The sequence below is a fragment of the Garra rufa genome, chromosome 15 (assembly GCF_049309525.1).
Source record: "Garra rufa chromosome 15, GarRuf1.0, whole genome shotgun sequence".
Lineage (NCBI taxonomy): Eukaryota > Metazoa > Chordata > Actinopteri > Cypriniformes > Cyprinidae > Garra > Garra rufa.
The window spans coordinates 17,117,582-17,131,224 of record NC_133375.1 but is presented as its reverse complement, the minus strand read 5'-3'; the positions used below and the strand labels follow the sequence as shown (position 1 = coordinate 17,131,224).

At 41.4% G+C, this 13,643-nt stretch overlaps 1 protein-coding gene across 12 annotated transcripts in view; it reads right to left on the bottom strand.

The window, feature by feature from the left end:
• magi1a (membrane associated guanylate kinase, WW and PDZ domain containing 1a) overlaps positions 1–13,643 on the bottom strand; it is a 107,240-nt gene that overhangs the window by 38,897 nt on the left and 54,700 nt on the right. For 6 of the 12 annotated variants that reach the window (XM_073819525.1, XM_073819519.1, XM_073819520.1 and 3 more), the window contains 6 exons: positions 13,189–13,227; positions 11,745–11,802; positions 11,313–11,416; positions 9,916–10,035; positions 9,611–9,796; positions 7,766–8,404 (listed from right to left, as the gene is read on the bottom strand). In XM_073819525.1, the coding sequence (XP_073675626.1) occupies positions 7,766–8,404; positions 9,611–9,796; positions 9,916–10,035; positions 11,313–11,416; positions 11,745–11,802; positions 13,189–13,227 (1,146 nt within the window). The remainder of the gene's footprint in view (positions 1–7,765; positions 8,405–9,610; positions 9,797–9,915; positions 10,036–11,312; positions 11,417–11,744; positions 11,803–13,188; positions 13,228–13,643) is intronic. The other 6 variants (XM_073819527.1, XM_073819528.1, XM_073819518.1 and 3 more) reach the window with 2 other exon arrangements.

The window sequence follows — 13,643 nt, the reverse complement described above, 5'->3', positions numbered from 1 at the left end:
TCCCATTAGTGTTGCAGTGCTCGAGACCGGTCACATTTTTAAACAGAAGTTTTTGTTATTTCAACAACAAAAACAGTTCCAATTAAATCCACAGCAGATCTGTTTTGTGTTTCTGAGCAGTTTTGATTGGCTACAATGCTCAAAAACACACTGCAAGTAGTTTCATTAGTGAATAAAAACTATATTGTATATACAGTATGTCACAAAAGTGAGTACACTGTTTTAGAGTAGTCAGTGTGCAGCTCGAATAGAAGTATAGATTTACTGTCCCCTAAAAATAACACAACATACAGCCGTTATTGTCAGAATAGCTGGCAACAAAAGTGAGTACACCCTAAGTGATAACAGCAGTATGTTGTTTAATCATGCAAAGCCACATGTCCTATTCATCATGTTTATGTTTTTATTTGCTTGACCATACAAACTTGTGTATCTTGTATTAGAGCCATTAAAATTAGGTGCTACAAGTACAGTTCTCTCATACTGACCACTGGATTTTCAACATGGCATCTCATGACAAAGAACTCTCTGAGGATTTGAGAATTAGAAATGTTGCTCTCCACAAAGATGGCCAAGGCTATTAGAGGTTCAGTAACGCCCCGAAACTGAGTTACACTACAGTGGTCAGAGTTACACTACAGTGGTCAGAGTTACACTACAGTGGTCAGAGTTACTCTACAGTGGTCAGAGTTACACTACAGTGGTCAGAGTTACACTACAGTGGTCAGAGTTACTCTACAGTGGTCAGAGTTACTCTACAGTGGTCAGAGTTACACTACAGTGGTCAGAGTTACACTACAGTGGTCAGAGTTACACTACAGTGGTCAGAGTTACTCTACAGTGGTCAGAGTTACTCTACAGTGGTCAGAGTTACACTACAGTGGTCAGAGTTACACTACAGTGGTCAGAGTTACTCTACAGTGGTCAGAGTTACTCTACAGTGGTCTGAGTTACTCTACAGTGGTCAGAGTTACTCTACAGTGATCAGAGTTACACTACAGTGATCAGAGTTACTCTACAGTGGTCAGAGTTACACTACAGTGGTCAGAGTTACACTACAGTGGTCAGAGTTACACTACAGTGATCAGAGTTACTCTACAGTGGTCAGAGTTACACTACAGTGGTCAGAGTTACTCTACAGTGGTCAGAGTTACTCTACAGTGGTCAGAGTTACACTACAGTGGTCAGAGTTACTCTACAGTGGTCAGAGTTACTCTACAGTGGTCAGAGTTACACTACAGTGGTCAGAGTTACTCTACAGTGGTCAGAGTTACACTACAGTGGTCTGAGTTACACTACAGTGGTCAGAGTTACTCTACAGTGGTCAGAGTTACACTACAGTGGTCAGAGTTACTCTACAGTGGTCAGAGTTACTCTACAGTGGTCAGAGTTACTCTACAGTGGTCTGAGTTACACTACAGTGATCAGAGTTACTCTACAGTGGTCTGAGTTACACTACAGTGATCAGAGTTACTCTACAGTGGTCAGAGTTACACTACAGTGGTCAGAGTTACTCTACAGTGATCAGAGTTACACTACAGTGGTCAGAGTTACACTACAGTGGTCAGAGTTACTCTACAGTGGTCTGAGTTACTCTACAGTGGTCAGAGTTACACTACAGTGATCAGAGTTACTCTACAGTGGTCTGAGTTACACTACAGTGATCAGAGTTACTCTACAGTGGTCTGAGTTACACTACAGTGGTCAGAGTTACACTACAGTGGTCAGAGTTACTCTACAGTGGTCAGAGTTACTCTACAGTGGTCAGAGTTACACTACAGTGATCAGAGTTACTCTACAGTGGTCAGAGTTACTGTACAGTGGTCAGAGTTACACTACAGTGGTCAGAGTTACTGTACAGTGGTCAGAGTTACTCTACAGTGGTCAGAGTTACTCTACAGTGATCAGAGTTACACTACAGTGATCAGAGTTACTCTACAGTGGTCAGAGTTACACTACAGTGATCAGAGTTACTCTACAGTGGTCAGAGTTACACTACAGTGATCAGAGTTACTCTACAGTGATCAGAGTTACACTACAGTGATCAGAGTTACTCTACAGTGGTCAGAGTTACACTACAGTGGTCAGAGTTACACTACAGTGGTCAGAGTTACACTACAGTGGTCAGAGTTACACTACAGTGATCAGAGTTACACTACAGTGGTCAGAGTTACTGTACAGTGGTCAGAGTTACTCTACAGTGGTCAGAGTTACTCTACAGTGATCAGAGTTACACTACAGTGATCAGAGTTACTCTACAGTGGTCAGAGTTACACTACAGTGATCAGAGTTACTCTACAGTGGTCAGAGTTACACTACAGTGATCAGAGTTACTCTACAGTGATCAGAGTTACACTACAGTGATCAGAGTTACTCTACAGTGGTCAGAGTTACACTACAGTGGTCAGAGTTACTCTACAGTGGTCAGAGTTACACTACAGTGATCAGAGTTACTCTACAGTGGTCAGAGTTACACTACAGTGATCAGCGTTACACTACAGTGGTCTGAGTTACTCTACAGTGATCAGAGTTACTCTACAGTGGTCAGAGTTACACTACAGTGATCAGAGTTACACTACAGTGGTCAGAGTTACACTACAGTGGTCAGAGTTACTCTACAGTGATCAGAGTTACACTACAGTGGTCAGAGTTACACTACAGTGGTCAGAGTTACTCTACAGTGGTCTGAGTTACTCTACAGTGATCAGAGTTACTCTACAGTGGTCAGAGTTACACTACAGTGATCAGAGTTACTCTACAGTGATTAGAGTTACTCTACAGTGATTAGAGTTACTCTACAGTGGTCTGAGTTACTCTACAGTGATCTGAGTTACACTACAGTGGTCAGAGTTACACTACAGTGATTAGAGTTACTCTACAGTGATTAGAGTTACTCTACAGTGGTCTGAGTTACTCTACAGTGATCTGAGTTACACTACAGTGGTCAGAGTTACACTACAGTGGTCAGAGTTACTCTACAGTGATCTGAGTTACACTACAGTGGTCAGAGTTACACTACAGTGATTAGAGTTACTCTACAGTGATTAGAGTTACTCTACAGTGGTCTGAGTTACTCTACAGTGATCTGAGTTACACTACAGTGGTCAGAGTTACTCTACAGTGGTCAGAGTTACACTACAGTGGTCAGAGTTACTCTACAGTGGTCAGAGTTACTCTACAGTGGTCAGAGTTACACTACAGTGATCAGAGTTACTCTACAGTGATCAGAGTTACTCTACAGTGATCAGAGTTACACTACAGTGATCAGAGTTACTCTACAGTGGTCAGAGTTACACTACAGTGATCAGAGTTACTCTACAGTGGTCAGAGTTACACTACAGTGATCAGAGTTACTCTACAGTGGTCAGAGTTACACTACAGTGGTCAGAGTTACACTACAGTGGTCAGAGTTACTCTACAGTAATTAGAGTTACTCTACAGTGATTAGAGTTACTCTACAGTGATTAGAGTTACTCTACAGTGGTCAGAGTTACACTACAGTGATCAGAGTTACACTACAGTGATCAGAGTTACTCTACAGTGATCAGAGTTACTCTACAGTGATCAGAGTTACACTACAGTGATCAGAGTTACTCTACAGTGATCAGAGTTACACTACAGTGATCAGAGTTACTCTACAGTGATCAGAGTTACACTACAGTGATCAGAGTTACTCTACAGTGGTCAGAGTTACTCTACAGTGATCAGAGTTACACTACAGTGATCAGAGTTACTCTACAGTGATCAGAGTTACACTACAGTGGTCTGAGTTACTCTACAGTGGTCTGAGTTACTCTACAGTGATCAGAGTTACTCTACAGTGATCAGAGTTACACTACAGTGATCAGAGTTACACTACAGTGATCAGAGTTACACTACAGTGATCAGAGTTACTCTACAGTGATCAGAGTTACTCTACAGTGATCAGAGTTACTCTACAGTGATCATGATCAGAGTTACTCTACAGTGATCAGAGTTACTCTACAGTGATCAGAGTTACTCTACAGTGATCAGAGTTACTCTACAGTGATCAGAGTTACACTACAGTGATCAGAGTTACTCTACAGTGGTCAGAGTTACTCTACAGTGGTCAGAGTTACACTACAGTGGTCAGAGTTACACTACAGTGATCAGAGTTACACTACAGTGATCAGAGTTACTCTACAGTGATCAGAGTTACTCTACAGTGATCAGAGTTACTCTACAGTGATCATGATCAGAGTTACTCTACAGTGATCAGAGTTACACTACAGTGATCAGAGTTACACTACAGTGATCAGAGTTACTCTACAGTGATCAGAGTTACACTACAGTGATCAGAGTTACTCTACAGTGATCAGAGTTACTCTACAGTGATCAGAGTTACTCTACAGTGGTCAGAGTTACTCTACAGTGGTCAGAGTTACACTACAGTGGTCTAAGTTACTCTACAGTGATCAGAGTTACACTACAGTGATCAGAGTTACACTACAGTGATCTGAGTTACACTACAGTGGTCTGAGTTACTCTACAGTGATCAGAGTTACACTACAGTGGTCAGAGTTACACTACAGTGATCAGAGTTACTCTACAGTGATCAGAGTTACACTACAGTGATCAGAGTTACTCTACAGTGATCAGAGTTACTCTACAGTGATCAGAGTTACTCTACAGTGGTCAGAGTTACACTACAGTGGTCTGAGTTACTCTACAGTGATCAGAGTTACACTACAGTGATCAGAGTTACTCTACAGTGATCAGAGTTACACTACAGTGATCAGAGTTACTCTACAGTGGTCAGAGTTACTCTACAGTGGTCAGAGTTACACTACAGTGGTCTAAGTTACTCTACAGTGATCAGAGTTACACTACAGTGATCAGAGTTACACTACAGTGGTCTGAGTTACTCTACAGTGGTCAGAGTTACTCTACAGTGGTCAGAGTTACACTACAGTGGTCTAAGTTACTCTACAGTGATCAGAGTTACACTACAGTGATCTGAGTTACACTACAGTGGTCTGAGTTACTCTACAGTGATCAGAGTTACACTACAGTGGTCAGAGTTACACTACAGTGATCAGAGTTACACTACAGTGATCAGAGTTACTCTACAGTGATCAGAGTTACTCTACAGTGGTCAGAGTTACACTACAGTGGTCTGAGTTACTCTACAGTGATCAGAGTTACACTACAGTGGTCTGAGTTACTTTACAGTGATCAGAGTTACTCTACAGTGATCAGAGTTACTCTACAGTGATCAGAGTTACACTACAGTGGTCTGAGTTACTCTACAGTGATCAGAGTTACACTACAGTGGTCAGAGTTACTCTACAGTGGTCTGAGTTACTCTACAGTGGTCCGAGTTACTCTACAGTGATCAGAGTTACTCTACAGTGGTCTGAGTTACTCTACAGTGGTCTGAGTTACTCTACAGTGGTCTGAGTTACTCTACAGTGATCAGAGTTACTCTACAGTGGTCTGAGTTACACTACAGTGGTCAGAGTTACTCTACAGTGATCAGAGTTACACTACAGTGGTCAGAGTTACTCTACAGTGATCAGAGTTACTCTACAGTGATCAGAGTTACTCTACAGTGATCAGAGTTACACTACAGTGGTCTGAGTTACTCTACAGTGGTCTGAGTTACTCTACAGTGATCAGAGTTACTCTACAGTGGTCTGAGTTACTCTACAGTGATCAGAGTTACTCTACAGTGATCAGAGTTACTCTACAGTGGTCTGAGTTACTCTACAGTGATCAGAGTTACACTACAGTGGTCAGAGTTACACTACAGTGGTCTGAGTTACACTACAGTGGTCAGAGTTACACTACAGTGATCAGAGTTACTCTACAGTGGTCTGAGTTACTCTACAGTGATCAGAGTTACTCTACAGTGATCAGAGTTACTCTACAGTGGTCTGAGTTACTCTACAGTGATCAGAGTTACACTACAGTGGTCAGAGTTACTCTACAGTGGTCTGAGTTACTCTACAGTGGTCTGAGTTACTCTACAGTGGTCAGAGTTACACTACAGTGATCAGAGTTACTCTACAGTGGTCAGAGTTACACTACAGTGATCAGAGTTACTCTACAGTGATCAGAGTTACTCTACAGTGGTCTGAGTTACTCTACAGTGATCAGAGTTACTCTACAGTGGTCTGAGTTACACTACAGTGATCAGAGTTACTCTACAGTGGTCTGAGTTACACTACAGTGATCAGAGTTACTCTACAGTGGTCTGAGTTACTCTACAGTGATCAGAGTTACTCTACAGTGATCAGAGTTACTCTACAGTGGTCTGAGTTACTCTACAGTGATCAGAGTTACACTACAGTGGTCAGAGTTACTCTACAGTGGTCTGAGTTACTCTACAGTGGTCTGAGTTACTCTACAGTGATCAGAGTTACACTACAGTGGTCAGGGTCACACAGAGGTTTTCCAAGATGCAAGGGTCGATCAACAAAGCTGAGCACTCATTCATAACGTCCAGCAGCTCTGTGATGTCATTATAGAGGATCCCAGCAACAACCTGCAGCTCTGGTCAATTCTATGCCCAGATGATTAAGGCAGTGCCAGATAACAATGCTGCTTACACAATATATTGACACTTTGGACAAGTTCACTTAGGGTGTACTCACTTTTGTTGCCAGCTATTTTGATAATAATGGCTATATGTTGTTAATTTCAGGGGAGAATAAATCTATACTGCTATACAAGCTGCACATTGACTACTCTAAAATATATCCAAGTTTCATTTCTCTAGTATTGTCCCTTGAGAAGATATACTAAAATGGTTGCTGAAATGTGAGGGGTACACTCACTTTTGTAAGATACTGTAACTGCAGTGTTTTCAACTAGACGCGTTCATTCCTAACAGGACCGAAGTAGAGACCTACAATCCCACGGGACCCAACGCAACAGAGTGCAGCGCGGGACGAAACTTGATGGGCAAGCGCGGGCGGGTAGAGACTCGTGTGTGTGCGGGATGCGGGAAAATAAAATGATTCGCGGGACTCCCGCAAAATAGAAATATCTAAACATAAAATATCTAAAAACAAAAAATTGTTATTCACCTACTGCACAAAAGCTGCAAGAACAACATAGCCTGAATATGATTAGTAAGTGTGAGAATAGGCAGTTTCGATTTAAAAGCTTGTTTGCAGCGTGAGGAATGTAGCCATCTGCTGATTTCTGGAACGCATCGCCAATCAGTGGTGTTCAAGCTAAAATCCACTCACTGCTCAAAACTTTTGCACAGCGCTGAATATTGCGTGCTTACGAATTACAACACACAAAGTGTAGACATTTATGAAAGGTTAATTGTGCATAATATCCATTGTGTTATAAGAGCTTTATGAGATTGTGAGATGTCAGCTTTAAAGGAGCTTTGTTTGTTTGCATTCTGCCTTGGATGTACGCAGTAGCTCATGTTGGCTTTTTTGTTAAGAATAACAGTGGTTTGTGAATGTTGATGCTTAGCCTAAATAACAAATATTTTATCCAGAACATTTATGCTGGGGTCTAGGGCAACTTACGAGATATTACAGAACTTTTTCATGTAAATTCAACCGATGAACTGAAAAAATCTATATAGGTTAATTTTATGCGGGCTTTTGCGGGCGGGAGCGGGACAAAACGTGAATGTCGCAGGCGGGAGCGGGACGAGATAACATTTATTTCCGCGGGAGAGGGTGGGTGCGGGACACAATCTCGCAGGTCTCTAGACCGAAGCAGCCGAACGGTGGTCAGTAACACTGATTTTGTGAGAGGAAATGCATGCGCTCACCTCTTTGCACCAGCAGAGTCACTTCACTCCCTCGTGGACATTTGCTGAGGAGATCCACGATCTGGTTGTGGCTCATGCCCTGCACATTCCTCTTGTTGACTTCTAACAGGATGTCGCCCTCCTTCAGCCCTCGGCAGCGTGGGTAATCCACGATCTGTTTCACCTTCTGCCCTCCGCCAACCAGACTGTCTGCGATGGTGAAGCCGAAGCCCTTGTCGCCCTTTTCGATGTGGACCGTGATGAGCTCGGGCTGAGTCGCTATAGATGATGCCAGCGTCACCACGTCGCTGGAGTAGGCGAGGCAGGCGTCGGCGGGGCCCATCAGAGCGCTGTCCGCCGCGGGGCCATATGGGACGGGCTCGACGGCCCCTCCGCCGCCGCCGGACGTCATCTGAACCGCCAGGCCGGGGATGGGCTCGAAGCCTTCTTGACTGTTGACTATGATGGGCTCTTTGTCTAGAATGGCCACTGAGGTGACCAGGCTGGTGTTGGGGTCGTCGGGGTCGAAGGGCAGAGGGTAGCCGCGGCACAGCTCCAGCTGGACCATGGAGCCGATGGGGATGGACTGGAATATCTTCACCACCTGAGCGTGAGTGTATCCTAGCACGATGGTGTCGTTCACACTCACTATCACGTCACCTGCGGGACACACACGTGTTAGAGACACAGCCGCACCGCTCTACTCATGTCACCGGGATTTCTCTCCATATAGTGGACTTCTATGGTGTCCCTGAGCTTGAACTTCCAAAATGCAGTTTAAATGCAGCTTCAAAGGGAGAAGGGTCATAACTAGTGAAACGATTGGTCATTTTATATACTTTTTAACCTCAAATGCTCGTCTCGTCTCTGTGTTGTGCATGCATACTCTGTGTAATCTGGCTCAATACAGTTAGGGCATGTCCAAAAACTCACGTCTTGTTTTCTTCTTATACTTTAAAATCACCCAACATCACTGTTTTACCTTTAAACACTGGGTCAGGACTTCTGCAGCGATAGAGGGTGATTTTGAAGTTTCAACATACCCTAACTGTCTTAAACTGGGGAAAAAAAACAGTTCACACAGACATGGACAAGCGTTTGAGGTTAAAAAGTACATAATGAGTTTGTTTTGAAAATGACCGATCGTTTCGCTAGGTAAGACCCTTCTTCCTCGGCTGGGATCGTTTAGAGCTCTTTGAAGCTGCATTTAAACTGCATTTTGGAAGTTCAAACTCAGGCCACCATAGAAGTCCACTATATGGAGAGAAATCCTGAAATGTTTACCTCAAAAAACAATTTCTTGTCGACTGAAGAAAGAAAGACATGAACATCTTGGATGACAAGGGGGTGAGTATATTATCTGTACAGTTTTTCGCTCTAGAAGTGAACTAATCCTTTAAGTAGATCTTAAAGCAATCTGAAAATGGTTTAATTTGGTCACTTATTGATTTTTTTCTTACTATCTGCATTTACAGTCCATTGAAGGATGCAACTCCTTTTTGTCTTTTTTGTTTAAATGGCAACATGGATTGGGCCACCATATAGCTGTATTTTGAGGGCAGGGCTGCGGATGTTGAAGGATGACAAGGGGGTGGGTAAACTATCTGTAAATTTTTGTTCTGAAAGTAAACTACTCCTTTAATAATCAATTAAACTAACATTGTTGTACAAACATTTAAAGCAAAAATGATGAGACAACAAAACTTCTTGTGAAGATGCTGTGTTTATGAATCCCACTCTCGTTTTGGATGATTAGTATGTAAGAGGGGCGGAGCTTTGTTTTTTTGGTGTGGGTGGGGCTAAAGAAACACAAAGAACACAAACTCAGATGAAGATGGAAGAGAGAGCTGGTTAGGATGTTCAGACCTGTTTCCATCTTTCCGTCCACAGCGGCCGGTCCGTCCAGCACCAGACTCTTGATCTGCAGGAACTCATCGGGTTCATCGCCGCCAACTACAGTAAAGCCAAAGCCTCGTCTGCTCTTCAGCAGCTTAGTGCTTATGAAGGTCCCCTTGAGTTCGGCTGGATTACGGGTAAAGAACGGCTTTCCTCCTGCTCACATACACAAACACGGAGTTATTAATTATTCACGTTTGTTACTGTAAATGCTTATGTAGTCAATAATCTTTGTGGGTGCATATAAATAGGAATGAAAGTCAGTCAAGTCTCACGTTTGGGGCCCGGGGCCTGAGGGGCCGACAGACTGCTCTGAGGCTCTCTGTATGTCTCCAGATGACTGGGCACATATGAGCCGATCGCAGCTCCGGCAGACGAGTGCTCCTCTATCCATTCTGACACAAACAGACAACAGTAAGAAACATTAGACTGACACAAATACAGGATAACAGCCATTTGATTATACAACAGTTTTTTTTTTCTTTTTCAGCACCGACACATTAAATTAACCAAAAATTACAGCCAAAACATTAATAATCAGTATATTAGAATGATTTCTAAAGGATTGTGTGAGAATTCAGCTTTATGGAGAGACACTGTAGGTGAATAGGGTAAAAAAAATGAACTAATAGTTATCACCTTTCTTACCCAGTTGATTGATTATATTGATAATTGCAAAAAAAAAAATTGTATTACAAGTTTTCTAAAATGTTAAGTTTAAATATGCACTAACTTGCATACATTTCTAGTACAAAAATCTAAAAACTAGATGAAGTCAGTTTCGAAATTCTTGTTTAATTTTCAAAAGTCAAATTTTTTACAGAGGGAATTTTGGAATTTTGAAAAATCTAATTTCGTCTCGACATAATTCACAAAAAACTTAGAACAGACAGGAAACACTTTTATACAACACTAAAATGTTGTATAAAATCAAGCAAATTATATATAAACAAATCCCTCTGTAAAAACCTTCAGGATACGGACAGGAATAAAAATGTGAAGTTTGGTGTGTGTAAGTGTTACTGAAGTGGAGATTCATGGCTCAGTGTAGGAGAAAAAACTCATTTTGAGAAAACAGCCTTTAAAAAATATGGATTGTAATTGAAATCTATTGACACAAATAGATAAAGTGCTATAAAATAAACACATAACAGTGTCTTTTAGGTGTTTTCTTTCCAATAGTCTGAAAAAACACTTATTAAAACAATAATAATTCATAATATTGCAATTTTAAATGTAATGTCAAATAAGTGCAGCCTCAGTGAGATTAAGAATCTTAATTCAAGAGTAAAAAATCTTACAGATCCCAAACTTTTGATTGGATTTTGCGATTAAAAGCCTTGTGGAGTCATTTGATGCTAACACTTCATTTAGATGGATATTGAACTGACTATAAGTCACTTTGCATGTCAACTTATCCTACTAACCTGAACCTCAGCTAACAGTCTACTAATACTCTAAGGAGAGTTAGCTGACCTGCAGGTGCACAGTTACTTACAGTTAGTTGAATGTCTAGTGGAACCCATTTGCTACATATAACCATGTGTTCATTCAATATTATAATTATATACTTGCATGTCAGTATGTTCAGTTTGTGGTATTATATTATATTATAGGTAAGTGTCTGGCTATGCTCTGGTTTGTTCAGTGATCAGGCTGAAGTGAGCCGCACCTCTGATGTAGCGTCCTCCCTCCGGCGACTGCTGTGCGTCCAGCTGCTTCTGCCGCCGGGCCTCCAGAACGGGGTTCTCATACTGCGTCTTACGGTTAATATGACTGAGACACACACACACACAGACAGTCAGAATCATCACCTTCAGACGCATTCCTAGTTCTGTTGATTCTAACCAATGCACAATCGATCTGATTGCATTCTCTATACTCAACTAATGCGTGATGCAATCTGAAATGTGGCCATGATCCAGTGTGTCTTGTTACCAATGAGTCCTACAGTAATTGTTCTTAAAAATACACACAAGGCCCAAACAGATCAAGCTGATGGACAATTTACACCGAATCACAGTCACACACATAAAACACGGGGACCTTTTTCAGTTCTGAGGTCAGTCACTGAACTAAACTGATGGAGGGATCTTCCACTTACTCAACATAATAGACTCCATACACCGGGTCATCGATCTTCTCCCAGCCTGGAGGCAGCTCTGACAGAAGAAAACCAACAAACAGACAAATCAAGAGCCATTGAGCACAAAACTGATAGACACTGCATGCTATGTGCTGTCAGAGTTAAGGAAGTGTTGTGAAAAGACAGTTTTAGGAATCCAGTCTTATTCTGCCTATTAGATTTATGTTAGAAGAAAATATGAGTCTATCAAATTAATCTGTCCTGTATCCCATCCTGTATGTATATTATGCAGTTAAAGGATTAGTTCACTTCCAGAACAAAAATGTACAGATAATGTACTCACCGCTTGTCATCCAAGATCTTCATGTCTTTCTTTCTTCGGTCGTGATGTCATTTTTTTGAGGAAAACATTTCAGGATTTCTCTCCATATAGTGGACTTCTATGGTGCCCTGAGTTTGAACTTCAGAAATGCAGTTTAAATGCAGCTTCAAAGGACTCTAAATGATCCCAGCCGAGGAAGAGGAGTCTTATCTAGCGAAACAAATTGGCAGTTATTATACTTTTCAACCTCAAATGCTCGTCTTGTCTCATCTCAATACAGTTAGGGCATATCGAAAAACTCCCATCTTGTTTTCTTCCCCAACTTCAAAATCATCCTACATCGCTGCAGAAGTACTGACCCAGTGTTTACAAAGTGAAAGTGCAAAGAAGATCAAATGCCCTTTACCCAAAAAGTTAAAAAAGCAATGTAGGACAATTTTGAAGTTGGGGAAGAAAACAAGATGGGAGTTTTTCGACATACCCTAACTGTATTGAGATGACACAAGACGAGCATTTGAGCTTAAAAAGTATATAAATTGTCAGTTTGTTCAGAAAATAACAGATCTTTTCGCTAGATAAGACTCTTCTTTCCTCGGCTGGGATTGTTTAGAGTCCTTTGAAGCTGCATTTAAACTGCATTTCTGAAGTTCAAAATCGGGGCACCATAGAAGTCCACTATATGGAGAGAAATCCTGGAATGTTTTCCTCAAAAAACAATTTCTTTACGACTGAAGAAAGAAAGACATGAACATCTTGGATGACTGATCTGTTGTGATGCCGCAATTGAATTTTCATTTATGATACCAATATTTTCTTTATTTAACTTTAATTAAAGGTTAGATTTTCCTTAGAGTTTTGAATGAAACTCCAAAAGGATAAACAGCAATAAGACTATTAGTTACATCACATTAGAGAAGGGCACTGTATATTTCACATCACAATTTAACCATCAAACTCACACTTTTTTGTTAATTTGAGAAGTATTTTATAGGAGAATCACATTCACTCTCTCTAAAAGAACTGATAAGTGACATCCTGCTGCTGAAAAGACAAACACTCACATACACAGCTGCATGTAGAGAGAGTCATGCTAACAGTGTTTTAATAATCAGACCGGCAGAGGCGCGACCAGAGACGTACCGAGATCGTTGTCCAGCTCTTCTGTATGTACACCCTCTTCTCCAAGACAAGACACAACAGACAAGTGTGAATATTTGATGAACAACGACAGAACAATTACAGTTATTCACACACACACACACACACACACACACACACACACACACACACACACACACACACACACACACACACACACACACACACACACACACACACACACACACACACACACACACACACACACACACACCAGTTCCTCAGTAACCTTCCAGTTAGATTTTACTTGGATATTCATTTGTTTGCATATTGACTATTGATTTTGAACACAGACAGAGATGTGTCTTCAGGTAAGGCTTGTTTAGTAATCTCCTACACAGTGCTGATGAAGGATGCCCTCTGCTGGTCTGAGATGTGATTGGCTTCTGATCAACAAATCTGATTCTGATGTTAGCCTTTGAGCAGTGCTAAAACAG